General features: G+C 44.3%; 2 protein-coding genes across 6 annotated transcripts in view; one reads left to right on the forward strand and one right to left on the reverse strand.

The window, feature by feature from the left end:
* The window catches only part of ITGA7 (integrin subunit alpha 7), a 71,462-nt gene extending 67,102 nt beyond the window's left edge, over positions 1-4,360 (reverse strand). For all 5 annotated transcript variants that reach the window (XM_035103880.2, XM_035103877.2, XM_060271997.1 and 2 more), the window contains exon 1: positions 4,272-4,360. In XM_035103880.2, the coding sequence (XP_034959771.2) occupies positions 4,272-4,360 (89 nt within the window). The remainder of the gene's footprint in view (positions 1-4,271) is intronic.
* BLOC1S1 (biogenesis of lysosomal organelles complex 1 subunit 1) lies at positions 4,355-15,825 on the forward strand. Its single transcript, XM_035103886.2, has 4 exons — positions 4,355-4,496; positions 6,557-6,629; positions 13,521-13,653; positions 15,345-15,825. Exons 1-4 carry the CDS (start codon positions 4,436-4,438, stop codon positions 15,453-15,455), a joined length of 378 nt encoding a protein of 125 aa, XP_034959777.1. The 5' UTR covers positions 4,355-4,435; the 3' UTR covers positions 15,456-15,825.
* The last annotated feature ends 11 nt before the right edge of the window (positions 15,826-15,836 follow it).

The following is a 15,836-nucleotide window of genomic DNA, read 5'->3' on the forward strand; positions in this document are numbered from 1 at the left end:
TCTCATTCCTACTTTAATGTGCATATATTGTTTCAGATCAATGGAGTCGCATAGAACAAGCACCAAACATTCACAACACACCATATTTTTCTGCTTCTTTTTAGCAACCCTAAAACAATGTTCCCATTAAGCTTCTTCCTCCAAGAAAAGATTCCACCAGTCAGTGGCCATTCTACCTGGCCATATATTTAAGTAATGTATTCAAATTTCTTTTGTTTCACGTTTCTGGCTTCTGTCCCATCTTCCTTTTTCTGGTATTTCTGTTACACTGCAAATCATTTTGGCAACCACCTATCAATTTTATGCTTTGCACAGCACCTACCAGAATGTTAAGTGCTAAATAATCTTATCAACCTGCAGAACTCAGTTGTTCCCTTGGGACTGCAATGTTCAAAGGATGCAAAATTAATTGATAAAGGGGTTCACTGGCTGGCATTAGCTAAAACAGCCAGTGGACAGGCATCAAGCTATTTGGGGAATGAACCTATTTACACTAGCCTCTGTTATATATTTCTCTAAAGCGTCCAATGCTGACTGTTGTTAAGGACTGTCAAAGAGCTGTTAGACAATGTATCATGTGCATGACCGAGACTGAAATTGTATACATTTACAACAAAATAAGTTCCATTGGAGTTCTACTTTTGAATAAACATGCTTAACAGTGTAAGAAGAATTGAATATCTACTTTATGTCATCAAAAAAGTGACAGGTGCCCCAGCTCCATTCCCCAGGAAATCCCACCCCTTTCCCCAGATGTTCCTCCTTTTAATATAAATGTTATATGACTTGATATAAATTTTAACACTAGTCCAGATGTCAAAGGTAATAATACATCAACATAGGGCCTTTCCTTAGTCCAGGTACAAGAGTACAAGCCTGTCCCTACACTTCTTTTATTACATAAAATAGGTATTCTATTGTACTGTAAGAGTGCAATCCCATGAAGATTATTTATCTTGGTGTAAGCTCCATTGTTGTTCCCTGATGTTGGGAAAGATGGAGGGCACAAGGAGAAGGGGACGACAGAGGATGAGATGGTAGTGTTCTTGAAGCCACCAACATGAGTCTGACCAAACTGCGGGAGGCAGTGGAAGACAGGAGTGCCTGGCATGCTCTGCTCCATGGGGTCATGAAGAATCGGACACGACTGAACGACTAAACAACAACAAAGCTCCACTGTACATAGCAAGACTTACTTGCGAGTAAATCCCACCCACCACTGACATGCGACCCCCCTCAAAAGGCTGTCCAGAAGAGAATGTGGCTCTCAGACCGAAAAGAGTTCCCTGCCCTGAGGATGGATTAAAACAGGGTTTTGGGAAGAATATAATGGCACCTGAATGCAGTGGGAAAGTAGTTAGAGGAGACCGCTGATGATGTTGAAAGAAATAAGAAAAATGGCAGGGGAAATGAAAGACTCGATTAAAGTTAGAATCAATGAGGTATGTTGAACAGTTAGATCAGGCATCCCCAAACTGCGGGCCCTCCAGATGTTTTGGCCTACAACTCCCACGATCCCTAGCTAAGAGGACCAGTGGTCAGGGATGATGGGAATTGTAGTCCAAAACATCTGGAGGGACGAAGTTTGGGGATGCCTGAGTTAGATGAAGATGTCAGGATGGCCATCTCCTCAATATATGCATATGCAAGTAAACCCAATTGCAGTTCCTGAAAATTTCCTCAAGATTCTCACACACCGTCTGTAGCTGGGTACTATATCACAGCTACATAGATCTCAATGTATCATATCCAATTGTCCAGCCTTTATTCTTGGGACTTCTTTGTTCTTTTTATCTTTTTCCTGTTGCTCTTCCCCACCTTGTCCATTACAAATGGCAGTGTCCCTGATCCAGCCCCAAAGCAGCATTATTATTTTTAATCCAGCTCTTAACTCTGATTCACACGCTAATCAATCCTGTGAGATCAGATGCTGTGTCAGAGTTTGCTGACTCACCCTCCCTCTACAGTTATCGATGACAGGGCATAGCCAACAAACCTTGATTACGATAATGTTCCTTGGTTCTCTTAGCAATAGCGGCTAAGTTCATCCCTGTACCGTAGCCAGCTCCTTACTGATTGCTCATTTTAGATCATCATCTTTCCAGCCCATCATAAAGTAAACAGCAAAACATATTCTTCTTTTTTCTTATGGTCTCTTCTAAGTGCAGGCTTAATATGCATGGGAGATAACATGTAAAAGCAGAATAACCTGGGATAGAGGAGAGGCTTCTTTCATATGAATGCCATATTTCCATTTTGAAGCTACTGTACTGCCCATATTCAACAAAACAGGACTCTGTGGTCTATGAATGGCCAGTTATATTTTAATTTATAAATCAAAATGGCAACTATCTGAAGAAAAGGAGAACTGAAACAAAAGACTTACATGCCCAGGACATAGCTTGGATTGACGAGAATGCTGCAGCACTGGCAATGAAAGGAGCCTTTGTAAGACTCTCAAAAATAACTTTGTAGAAGTTACTACACATCTCACTATTCCAGTGCGCCATTCTTGCAATTTGCTTTCACACTGCTTAACAGAAGTCAAATATCTTACCAACCAAGAGATCTAGAGGCATTTTACATTTGCAAAAACTGGAGATCCGCATTCAAAAGAAGCAGACTGAGGGCATAGGAAAACCGTACTTACATTATAAAAATAAGCGTACATAAATTGTTGTGAGCAAAAAGTGTCTCATTTGTGTGCATGAAAATGTGTAGCAATCCTCCAGTAGGAAAGGGAATAGGGAAAATATATGCAGAAACATGTGGAGATTCTTGCGACAAAGCAACCATGGGATGCATAAATGAATCACACAGCCCTATGTTAAAGTTGCACCCAGCTGTTTACTTTGCTGAAATGGTCCTCAGGATGTTTTTTTTTTAAATGCAGGCAGGGAGTCCAGAAGGAATAAGAATGCTAGAGCACCAGCTTTGTGGTGGAATGGTTGATGGTCATAGAATCGTAGAGCGGGAAGGGATCCCAGGGGCCATCTAGTCCAACCTGCTGCAATGCGGGGATCTCTGCTAAAGCATCCATGACAGATGGCCATGACGGGGAAGGGCAGTGGCTAAGTGAGTTGTAGAACAGCAGGGCAGGGCAGGGCAGAGACAGTCCCCTGCCTGAAATCCCAAATTTATGACCAGCCAGTGTAGACAATACACTGGTACCTTGGTTCTCAAACTTAATGTGTTCTGGAAGTCTGTTTGAAAACTAAGGCACGGCTTCTGATTGGCTGCATGAGCTTCCTGCACTCAAGCAGAAGCCGTGTCGGATGCTCAGCTTCCAAAAAAAGTTTGAAAACCGGAACACTCAGTTCCGAGTTTTCAGTGTTCAGGAGCCAATTTGTTTGACAACTAAGCCCTTCAAGAACCAAGGTACAATAAACTAGATGGCCTCAATGGTCTGATTCAGTATGATGATGATAATAATAATAATTTTAATATATATCCCGCCCATCTGGTTGGGTTTCCTCCAGTCACTCTGAGTGGCTTACAACATATATATAGAAGACATCTCCCTGCGTTCCTATGATAAAATAGGATACAGCCAAGGAGATATTCAGAGTGTTGTTTTCGGAGTAACTTGACCAACTTACCAGCCCGTCCCCTTTTCCTTTTATATATATACTATATATAATTTTTTAACACCCCCCCCCTGTTTTACACTTTAGAATATTCATTTAGAATCATAGAATCATAGAGTTGGAAGAGACCACAAGGGCCATCCAGTCCAACCCCCTGCCAAGCAGGAAACACCACCAAAGCATTCCTGACAGATGGCTGTCAAGCCTCCGCTTAAAGAACTCCAAAGAAGGAGACTCCACCACACTCCTTGGCAGCAAATTCCACTGTTGAACAGCTCTTGCTGTCAGGAAGCTTTTCCTAATGTTTAGGTGGAATCTTCTTTCTTGTAGCTTGAATCCATTGCTCCGTGTCCGCTTCTCTGGAGCAGCAGAAAACCACCTTAAAATGTCAATGGCTTCCCTTCTCATTCCACGGTTCATTTTGCGTATCGTAAATCCCTGCATATTTTACCTAAACTAAACCATTCAGTATTCCATTATTGCATCCAACAATAAAACTTGTTTACACTGTTGGATCTGTCTTATAATGCTGCCAACGTTTTCAATTGCACACAATTTTCACCCCACCCACTTTTCCAATTTCAGCTGTATCTATTATACCTCTACTAAAAACGCAAAACTTCAAAGGGCGTGGCGAGATGGCGGGAGGGAGATGGTAACTATATCTCGAAGGGTTATTTATACCTATTTTCGACATCTTGCTTCTCCAGTGACGGGAAGAGGGGAGGGGGGAGAGGGAGAGAGAAAGAGAAAGAAAGAGCTTGGCGAGTCATGTGACGACGGCTGGAGTCATATGACGAGGAAGAGGAGCGAAGAGGACTCTCTCCCCGTGTCGCTTCTTCGCAGCCATGCTCTCCCGCTTGCTGAGGGAGCACCAGGCGAAGCAGAGCGAGAGGAAAGAGCTGCAAGGTGAGCGCGGCCTAGCGCCCCTTCCGAAGCCTCCGGGCTCGCGTAGCAGCTCGGCTGCTTCGGACGCAAAATCAAAGCACCGCGGGGTCCCCGGCGCGCGGGCCTTGCTCCGAGCGTCGCCTTGGCAACCGCCCACCGCCAATGAAAACGCCCTTGCGGCAGCTGTGGGTTGTCGTTATTGGTCCAGAGGGCTGTCATTGGGAAGAAAAGGGGAGGGGGGAGGAGTGCGTACCTGCCGGCCGTCAGGAGCCAAACGAACGGGAGTTTCCGGCGCCTCTGCTTTACTCCCTTGTGTACGTTTGAGCTCAGCTGTGAATAGGAATGTTACGCTGTTTACCTATGGCGTTTCGGGCCCTCCGGGTTCCCATACCCCCCCCCCAACATTTCTCCGATGTAATAGGGACTTTCTATATTATTATTTACTATTGATACCCCACCCATATGACTGGGTTGCCCCAGCTACTCTGGATGGCTTCCAACATATATTAAAACATAATAAAACATTAAACTTCCCCTTCAAATGGCTCAGGGTTCAGATAACTCCATACCCTCCAACATTTATCCGATGTAATAGGGACTTTTTATATTATTGTTATTATTTACTATTTATGCCCCACCCATCTGACTGGGTTGCCCCAGCCATTCTGGGTAGCTTCCAGCATATATTAAAACACAATAAAAGATTAAAAACTTCCCCATACAGGGCTACCTTCAAATGGCTCAGGGTTGAGATAACTCCATACTCTCCCAACATTTCCCAGCTGAAAATAGGGACGTCCTAAGTGAAAGGGGGACTTTCCAGGATCAAACCAGAAACCGGGACTGTTCCTGGAAAATAGGGACACTTGAAGGGTTTTGGGTTCCTGCCGTTTACTTGTAGAAATCGAGGGTTGCGTTGAGCGCAGCAACCATAAAAACCAGGAAATGGGGAGTTGTGGAGCAAGGTTTGGTGGGGAACATGTGGCTTGCTGGATGCTGAGGGAAGTGTTTTGGGCTATCCAAGCCCAAAAAGTGTTTTTCCGCTTTGGCATCCGTTTGCGTTGGTGCCCTGCCACTTTATCTGTTGGGTGGCTTGTTGCTGTTGGACCACAACTTCCATCACCCACTGGCAGCTTAGCTAATGCTCAGGGATGATGGGCATTGTAGTCCAACAACAACCCGAGGTTGAAGAGCACTGCCAGACTCATTTTTTAAAAAGGCTACTTCTGATTATTCTGCCACAGCGTCCCCCTTCCAGCACACTGTCAAATTAGTAGGAAGGATAGGTAAAGGTAAAGGGGACCCCTGACCATTAGGTCCAGTCGTGACCGACTCTGGGGTTGCGCGCTCATCTCGCATTATTGGCCGAGGGAGCCAGCGTATAGCTTCCAGGTCATGTGGCCAGCATGACAAAGCCGCTTCTGGCAAACCAGAGCAGCACATGGAAACACCTTCCAGCTGAAGCGGTTCCTATTTATCTACTTGCATTTTGACGTGCTTTCGAACTGCTAGGTTGGCAGGAGCTGGGACCGAGGAACGGGAGCTCACCCCGTCACAGGGATTCAAACCGCTGACCTTCTGATCAGCAAGCCCTAGGCTCAGTGGTTTAACCACAGCGCCACCTGGGTCCCTAAGTAGGAAGGATATTGATGCACAAATATAACTTCGTGCACACATTTAAGGCTCGGCCACACTCCTGCGTGTCCTCTGCTTAGAAAGCACGGGCTAGATCGGTTTGCTGCTTGCCACACTTTCCCAGGGAAAATATGCTCTTAAGCTTTAAATCTGAACAAATGGTTTGCTCCAACTGAGTGCTAAATAGCGAGTTGGGGGGGGGGCACAGTGGAAGTGTGGAAAAGCCCTCAGTGTTTGCTTAGGGAAGTGAAGATGAAAATACCAAACTTGGAAGAAAAGGCAACAGCACATGCATGTTTGACGATCTAGTTCTGGCATTATGAGGCCAAGTTGCATGAAGCAAACAGAGTGCTAGTGTTGATGCATCTTTGATTTGTGCCGCTCGCACAAAACATATAGACATTTTGAGATGACACTAAAGAGGCCTTTGCTTCCACTCTCTCTAGAACGGCGGAGGCGAGAGGCCATTGCTGCAGCCACTAGCTTAACTGAAGCCCTGGTTGACCACCTGAACGTTGGGTAAGCGGTACTGAGTAATGATGGCTCCATACAAATCTTTGGTTAATAGTACCACATACGCGGATGTTACCATCTCGACATGTGAGCTGTTTTCCACCTTCAGGCTGCTAAATTGCTCCCTAACAAGGAAGTGTCAACTGAGAATCTGCATAGTGGTGGGGGACAGTCATGACTCAGTAGAAGTTCCAGCTGCTGCAGACTGCGGACAGTGATAAACGGCTCACGGCTTGTGATACCTTTGCTAAAACATCTGCACTGGTTGTTTGTATCCTACCTGGTCAGGTTCAAGGTTCTTGTGTTTATATGCGAAGCCCTGAAAAATGTGGGTCCAGGATACCTTAAGGATCTCCTGAGCCCAACTCAATCGCAGATGATGATACACTTTCTATTGAATTCATAGCTTTCAAAAAAAAAGTGATGCAGGCCCCATCCATAGGCTATTAGTCCCCGTCCCCCGTCCCCCGGCATGTTGAACATCTAACTGGCCTGCCCTAGGAGTTGGGCATTTCATGTTGCCAGCCCCATATTGCTCCAGCCCAGATTCAGCTAGCATCCTTGCTTTTTTACTTCCAGGCATCTCGAAGACTTTTTTTAATGCTATGTCTTGTGGCAGTGAATTTCATAGTTTAACTAGACGTAATGTGAAGAACTACTCCCTTTGATCTGTCCTGAAACTCCCCACCACTCAACTTCATCAGATGACTCCTGCTTCTAGTATTACAAGGCAGGAAGAAAACCTCTATTTGCTCTCCACAGCATGAATAATTGCATAAAATTCTCACATCCCTCCATAGTCACCTTTCCCCACTCCTAAACTAAGAGGCCCCAAACATTTCATCCTTTCCTTGTAGGGAAGTTGCTACTTTGGTTGCTATTTGCGGTCCTTATCCGTTCTGTAATATCCTTTTTGAGTACAGCAGTCGGATCGGTACACAACATTGCAAATGTGGTTGCATCATAAAATTGTAAAATGGCATTATGATATTTGCAGTTTTATTTTTCCTTTCATAATGATCCCAACATCATCTTGGTACACTTCTTTAAGTTGCTTAGCGCTGAGTATTGAAGACTGGGCTAGAGAGTTCCTGCGTCTGCTGAAGTAGCTTTCCAGTTCCTTTGATTTTTGCCTTAGCCAAGACCTCCATATTGCTCAGCAAAGCAATTTGCCTTAGCCTGAGAAAGTTTGATATGATTGGGAGAATATTAGCTTTAAAAAAACATAAGTGTCTAGCCTGCGGTGTTGACTGCAAAGGTTTTGGAAGAGTGACTTAAGATCCACAATGCGGAAGGAATAATTGCCAGGAATAATGACTGAAAAACACCCTAAGGCAAGAGCTTTTTACGTCAGCAAAGTATAACATGCTAATTAGAAGGGCATTCTTTCTTAATTTTGGTCAGCTAAACTCTTTGTGGTCCATGTTGCATTTTAAAGAATATTCATAAACAGTGGACAGAAGGGCCAATAACCCTATGCTTTATCCAAGCTGCAGACCTGCCTCTCACTGCCATGAAAAGTGGAAGTTGCTGCATTTTTATAGCATGACCTATTATCGCCTTGACAAGTGGTGTCCAGTCTCTGCTATTGGCGCCATCCAGCTCTGTGGTTAGCTGATGAGAAATCTCTGCTGCTTCATTCTTCTGGCCCACACTTCCCTGGGGGCTTTTGGCAGCGTTGCTAAGTCTGTATTGATTGTTTAGGATGGGAGAGAGCACATGGCTACCCTTGCTTTGCTCTTTCCCAAGCAGATTGCCACACAGTGTAGATTGGAGGGGAACACAGAAAACAAGGTCTATAAGCAGTAGTAACGTTACGTGTTAAACAAATCTGAAGTAAGCTTTCAGGCGTCACTACTTCTGCACAGAAAGCATGCCTCCTGTTCACCTTCCTGCTTCTTGCCTGCTATTTTAAAGCAGGGATTACTTCACTGTTCCCAAACACTTGCTGTATTTAGCTGCCCTGGGAGTTACTCGGATTCCAGCTGCATGACTTCCAGGGCTGGTGCGATGGGGGGAAACAAAACCTCTGCTTTGACCAATCAAGCTTCCTGAGTCTGTCACAGTTCAGGTGCTAGAAGGCAATGTGAGGTGAAAACCCAGTGCTGCCATTTTCACTGTCACCTTGCAAAATGTATGCGGACAAGGTATCCTGATCTTTGCCCCCCTCACAGAGAACCACCTGTGGTCACTCTAGAGATGATGGTGACGGCTTTTGCTGGGCTAAGATGATAATGTTTTTGCAGTTACCGTACTGCCCCTTCCCTTCTATTGGCAACCTTTGCTTGATTTTCAGCTTTGAGGAATAATTCCCTTTGTTATACAGTAATTTTGAAAGCTTGGCTGCTATTTGTATGTGGGCTTGATAGAATGCAGAATTAAAGGCGCCCAGCCCCACGACATCCGTACATAACCTCCTGAGCTATAATTGCTTGAGTAATCCTTCCTTCGAAATTCAATCTAGGAAATTTCCATTGATATAAAAATATTTTCCATATTTTCCATACTTGACTACATTGTGTTTATACAGTAAATGGTAGTTTGAAAAAATATAGTTCTCCATGCTCCGTGCTTATTAAAGACGGAATGGTGCATTCTGCTGCTCTTTTGTCAGTTGCCATGCTAAAAACATTCCTTGCTTGGTATCTTTTTCAAAACATCTCTTGTTTTAAGGAGGCAAATGATTTTTCTGCCATGTATATGTACATGAATCCAGCTCTTCCAAGTTAGGATTCATTCTCCATCGTATGACCAGATTTCTGCCTGGTTTTCCAATGCTGTGATGAAAACAGCAAGCTGCTCCCTCCTCTTGTCATTTCTAGCTGCTGAAAAACTAAAATGGCCCTCTTAAAAAAAATCCCACAATGCTAAACCTGTATCAACTAGTCCTTCATTTACAATACATTATATCCTTAATTTTTGGTGGGTCAAGGCTTCTTAACTGTCACTCCAGCTTTTCATGTAATGACTTAATTTTCTTCCATCTAAGAAATATTATAATCCCCATCTCTGTGGGAATTTTTTTTCAAAGGAATATCAGGTGAGAAAAAAACTCATAATTGATTATCAAATATGATTAATGTATCTGCATTGGAAAGGAGAGGGGGACCTCCAAGCATCCTCGACGGGCCGCTTTGTGCTGACCTGTGTGATCTTCTATCAGCATTAGACCAATATTCTTAGGGTTGCTGTCCTCACTTCTTCACTTCCTTTCTCCCATTCTTTGTGCCTCCCTCATGAAAGCAGACATACTTGGAACTCTCTTTTGAGATGCAAGAACAAGCACAGCTTATTGCATCTCCACACCTATTTCCAACAATAAATATTAGCTTACTTAATTTCGGAAACCCAGAGTCTCAGTGTGATTGTATCAAGAGTAAAGTGTGCTCCTCAAACGGAGTTTCTGTTTCAGTCCACCTTTTGCCAGCGTTCAACTCCAGATGCTAAGATGCAGCCCGTGGGGTTGGCAACTTCTGCGCCAGCAGGAGCATCACACAAGTAGAATTCTGCTCATACAAGCTCTAGATCCAAGCAAATGTGTCCAACCCCGCTGGCCCGTTCCTGATTGAAGCACAGACACATACAATAATCTAAATACTCTTTAACTATCACTTAGCTTTCCTTACCATATTTTGTACCCCTCTCTTCAGCCAAAAAGGCTCCTGGAGCGGCTTACATACAACCAGTTAAAACAAGCGAGCCCCTGCTCACAAGCTTATAATCTAATCTTACAATCTTCAAACACTTCCTTAAATTCCCCCAAAAGTATTTAATATAATTAACACACTTTATTACACACATAATGTATTTCCTCACTATAGAGCTTAGTAAGAAGATGCAAATTTTGTTGAATAACAGGAGACTTTTGGAAACGTGTTTGACCAGATGAGTTAGACTGTTCACATTTGTTGAAAATGTGTGCAATGAAGTGTTTGATGACAAACCTCTCACTAGGACAATACCAACAAACGGATTCACTACTTGCACAAGAATCATGGCTGTCCCATATGCCAGATTTAACCCAGGTCTCCTTTGGAAGGCCGCACCTCACGGGTTCCTCTTGTGGCAGGAGGGGGCCCGTGGGGAGGCGGCACGAAGAAGGAGGAGGATAAAGTGAATATTTTAAGGAAAAGGTTGTGAATTAGGAATAGAAAACCCGCTATAATTATATTAAGAAACTAAGAAAACCAGGAAGAAGAGATTCGAGGAAGTCACAAATACAATGTTAAGCAATTAAGAATTGGAGAATTTTTAAACTATTTGTTTGTTTGTGTGTGTATGTTGAAGGACTAGCTGGGGGGAATCCAAACCTCAGTACTCCTCCACCCCTGGCCTCCTGGTGGCAGGGGGGGCAGGGGGAGGAGGGGGGAGGACAAACTCAGCTTTAAAATGGACCACCTTTGGCTCTCAACGCCCACGGGGTCTACTGGTGGCAGAAGTGGACTTGTGGGGGAAGGGAGGGAAGAAGGATGGAGTATATATATTATGTTTTGTCTTGTTTTGTTTATATTAAAATCAATGAAAATTATTACCGTATTTAAAAAAAAGATTTAACCCAGGTCTTTTGCCAAATATATGTGCCATTGTGACAATTCAACCAAATATATACAGTCAGGTAAGAAAAGAAAATACATTATCTCAATTAAGAGGTTTCCTCCCAGAAAATATATCCCCTTACAAAATACAAAAATAATTAGTTCACTGAAGAACATTTTTAAATAATTTAACAAGGACTATTAAAATACTTTATTAATTGCCTAGTTCATTAAAGACAGGAACTTGGTGGATTATAATAATTCATTGAAGGCTAGGGAAGTCTTCTCAAAAGAATACCTTGGATTAAGCAGCAGAATCTCAAATAAACGCCTATTTGATTAAAGAAGGGACTGGATCAGAACGCAATTAATAATTCATTAAAAGCTACTGAAACTTAATTGACCCAATTCATTAGGCAGGAATAAATGAGAAAAACATTTCATGAAGGGATGTTAAAGGCTTACTCAGAGAGTGGCATAGATGAAATTCCTATCAAACCGTAAATGCATTAATAGGGATATATATAATTCCTACTACATGAACAAATAATGCATCATTCAGGAACCTGTTTCATCCAACTAAGGCAGGTGTGGGGGACATTTTTGGTTCCTTGGGCCAGATCCTTATTAGGATCAGCCTCAGGGGTCCAAACTTGACAGTTGGGCGGGGCTGCCCAGCTGTCAGTCACACAACATTATTATTGACAGTCACATGATTGACAGCTGGGTTACCCTGCCCATCTGTCAAAATCCCTTGCGTGGGATTCCCAAGCACCCAACAGCCACTGACCATAGGGCTGGCCAAGTGCTTCCTTCTCCTCTCCCCTGGGAAAGACAGTAATAGCCCAGCACCTGGCATCGTAAACAGCATACGGGTGGATGAGTCAAATCCGGCAGCCAAAAGTTTCCACGAGCGTTTCTCCTATTCTTTCAAGCTGCCTTCGCCTTTATAGCAAGTGTTCTTCACTCTCTTACGTAGTCGGTTTACTTATTAAGCTAGTCAGGGTATAAAACCGTTTCATCTGCTTCACTTGGATATCTCAAGTTAACCTCGTTAAAGTTGTCATAAAACCGTATGTGATCAGAACAGGCAAAGTTGCCCTCCCAGTTTCCGTTCCAAGGGTGATATTTATATGGCAGAAGAGAGCTCCAACAGCTCTTCCAGCTCCCCAAAGGTGGGCTTATTTGTCTGCCTTTCCACAATGACATGGTGCTCCACTTTCTTTTACCGTTTACCAAGCAAAAGACATTCATTTTCAAGACAGGTGCTGGCTGGACACAGCGACTTGCATCTTGCTGGTCCCGTGGAGCAAGGTCCTCCCGGTTTTTTTCCTGCTGTTAACCACAGTGCACCCTGTGTATGAATTATGGGGAACACAAAATCAAATGGACACTTATAAAACCAAATAGAGGACTGCATTTGTGACTTCCCGATCCCTTGCCAGTCGCTTATGGCAAAAACGACTTCTTCTACTCCAACAGAGGCCTGGGTTTTATGCCCACTTTTGGCAAGAAATCACTTTCTCTTGGCTTGGAACTGAAATGGGGCAGGATGAGGGGTGTTGGCACTCCAGTGTTCTGTTTTTAACTAGGTGTATTACTCATCCATCCATTTCCCCACCCCACATATGGCTATTAGAGCATACAAAATAGTTCAGGTAGTGCCTCATGAGCCAGTAATTTTTTTTAAAAAAAAGTTTGGATGTCAAACGTACAAGTTGCATAGAACCATTCCTCAGGCAGGAAAATCTGTACTGTTTTCTGAAAGTGTTCTGGAAGCATGGAAGCTTGCCACCCTGAAACGCAGGCGATCGACCCAATTGAATCTGAATTGCTTTAGATCTCGTTATCTCTTCCTATAACAGCAGCGCAGCAACAGATCTTGAAACTACCATGGCTGCCTGCAGTCTCCCCACTCTGTCCACACCCTTACTGTTTTGTGGGGGCAACTGACCTGCCCTTCCCTGTTATCCACCCTTGTTTGGGTGATTTCTTCTTCTCCCTTGGTGAGAAAAATCACTCACACACCACGCCTTATCATTGCCCAGCCCTTCACCTGCCTTTGCCTCGGCCATGATAGGATCCAGATGTTCCCACTGCTGCATAATGATTGCCAGATGTTGCTGAGCCATTAAATCCTCTACAGCTTGGGAACTTACCCAGCTGCAGACTCCCAGCGCCTGCCTCTGCCCCTGGGGTTAGCTCGCTCCGAGCTGGGAAGCCACTTGGAATGGCGAAGAGCCGAGCAGAAAACACAGCGATGGAGGGGTTGGCAAAGAGAAAGATCCTCTGTTTCCCCCCAACTTGTCTTAATTAATAGCTGAGCCTCTCTCTTTCTCTCTCTCTCCCTCTCCCGCTCTAGGGTGGCGCAGGCCTATGTGAACCAAAGGAAGCTCGACCACGAAGTGAAGACATTGCAGATCCAGGCTGCCCAGTTTGCCAAACAGACCAGCCAGTGGATCAGCATGGTGGAAAACTTCAATCAGGCTCTGAAGGTCGGTGAGATAGCTGCTCATACGGGGGAGGCACATATCTTGCACAGTAACCTCAAGATTAGCCTAAAAGTTGCAACAGGACTTGATGGGTGATGGGAGGTGAGGTTTGGGGATGGGGAAGCAGGGCTGGGTTTGCACAGAGAACAAGGGAGAGAAATGGTCTCATGGGCAATAAAGGAGAATGGATTTGGGCAGGCTTTGGTGTGTGCCAGAACAATTGGAAGTAATAAATTAGCCCTTGAGTATTGCGGCTTGCTGAGTAGTCACAGTTTGTCCCTGACATCCAAGGCAGTAGGTGATCATAGAATCAGAGTTGGAAGGGACCCTGAGGGTCATCTGGTCCAATCCCTTGCAATGCAGGAATCTCAAATAAATAGCTCAGTTGGTTGGGGCATGATGCTGATAATGCCAAGGCTGCAGGTTCGATCCCTATATAGGCCAACTGCACATTCCTGCATTGCAGGGGGTTGGACTAGATGATCCTCAGGGTCCCTTCCAACTCGACAATTCTATGATTCTGAAGCCTCCATGACAGGTGGCCATCCAACCTCTGCTTAAAAACCTCCAAGGAAGGAGAATCCACTACTTTCCAAGGGAGTCCATTCCTCTTGCTGTCAGGAGGTTATTCCTGATTGTCTGTGAGGGATGCCGCTGTGTATTAAGCCTATACATGAGAGGGAGAACATGAAAGTATGGATGGGGAAGCAGAGAATGAGAAAACACCTGGCTGGAATTAAGGAGAGTGAGACACGTTGGGGAAACCCAAGAGCCTGCATATTCTAATTGACAGCTTTTGTGCCGAAACAATATAGACTCAGATTCTAGTCATGGAGAACACTTTGTAGCTGATTCCAGTTGTACGTAGGTAATAATCAGTTGGAGAGCTCCACCTGCTGGGCATGGGGCTGCCCATGTTATAACGGTAACTCAGCAAGAGAGAGAAAATAATCAGAATATGTTAGCCCCACAAAATTGTATGTGTGAAATTTATATCTGCACAGTTTTCCACCCTAAGTGTTGCATAGAGAAATTTATTTAAAGCTGCCGTATATAGCTGTTTTAAAACCCACAATATATAGCTGTAGTGTCTTGTGGAATTGTTTTCAAAGATAAGAGTATAACGTTCTGGAACATTAATTGGAAGTATTAGCATGTTTGGTTATGCCTGATCCTGGCAGGTATGTGGTTCTTCTCCCATACCTTAGTTAGCAGTTTCATCTATTGAAATAAAGTCGCAAGCTATTTAAATGATTGAGAATTGCTCGTGAAGAGTAATTCTTAATAGGGTGCTGTCAATTTACATGGCATTTTACCAAGTGGTATAAGCAATAGAGAATAGTCTCCACCCCAGTGAGACTGCAGTCTTTTTGTCCGTAGTGTAGGAGACAACAAGGAGGCAAGGGTAAACTTGGCAAATGTTTTAAGCTTGATGGAAAAAGTGAGGGCTTCAAGGAGGAATTTGGAGAAAGAAAAAAACTGCATAAAGAGGAAGGGACCAAAGGAGGATCGCAGAGAAGTTAGGCCAAATCAGAGAACTCGGAACTGTACAGTGTGCTTTGAACTCGCCTGAAATCTCCCTGCCCTAACTGGGTGTCTGGGAGTAAGATTGAGGGTAGGTGGAGAAACAGGGTGCATGTAGTTTGAGACGCAAAGAGATGAGTGTTTTGACAGAGACTTCTTCTTTCCGGCAGGAGATTGGCGACGTGGAAAACTGGGCACGAAGCATTGAGATGGACATGCGGACCATTGCCACGGCCCTAGAGTACGTTTACAAAGGGCAGCTGCAGCCATCCACCTCTTGAAATGAACACCTTTCCTCCTTGGACCCCCTTCCCTCGCTCCATGCAGCCAGCAGTGTGGGGGCGCAAGTAAAGAAATGGCAAATCCCTTGTCTGCCAGCCCTTATTAAATGGTCAGCGGCTGCCTTTTTGTAGCAGCGGGCGAGATCTGCCCTTGCCCCCGCCCCCAGCCAGCGACTGAAAGGCATGTTGGCCTGTGTGTGTCACTGCTGAGTGGTAGTGGTATCTGGTTCTGGGGAATTAAAAACAAACCAGTATTGATTCGGGAGAAACACACAATGAAAGGTGGAGAAGGGGTTGTGCAGACCAGCTTTTACCCTCTCGCTGTGATGAAGCTAGAAAGAACGGAATAAAAACGAATGGTTTAAACACATGGCAAGTGTT

Source organism: Zootoca vivipara, chromosome 2 (genome assembly GCF_963506605.1).
Source record: "Zootoca vivipara chromosome 2, rZooViv1.1, whole genome shotgun sequence".
Taxonomy (NCBI): Eukaryota; Metazoa; Chordata; class Lepidosauria; order Squamata; family Lacertidae; genus Zootoca; species Zootoca vivipara.

What these genes read in the sequence shown, in the direction of transcription:
- BLOC1S1 (XM_035103886.2), top strand. Translation starts at nt 4,436, where the DNA reads ATGCTCTCCCGCTTGCTGAGGGAGCACCAGGCGAAGCAGAGCGAGAGG. An exon ending in CGAGAGGAAAGAGCTGCAAG is followed by an intron (nt 4,497 to 6,556) that starts GTGAGCGCGGCC and finishes CACTCTCTCTAG; the next exon opens with AACGGCGGAGGCGAGAGGCC. An exon ending in ACTTCAATCAGGCTCTGAAG is followed by an intron (nt 13,654 to 15,344) that starts GTCGGTGAGATA and finishes TCTTTCCGGCAG; the next exon opens with GAGATTGGCGACGTGGAAAA.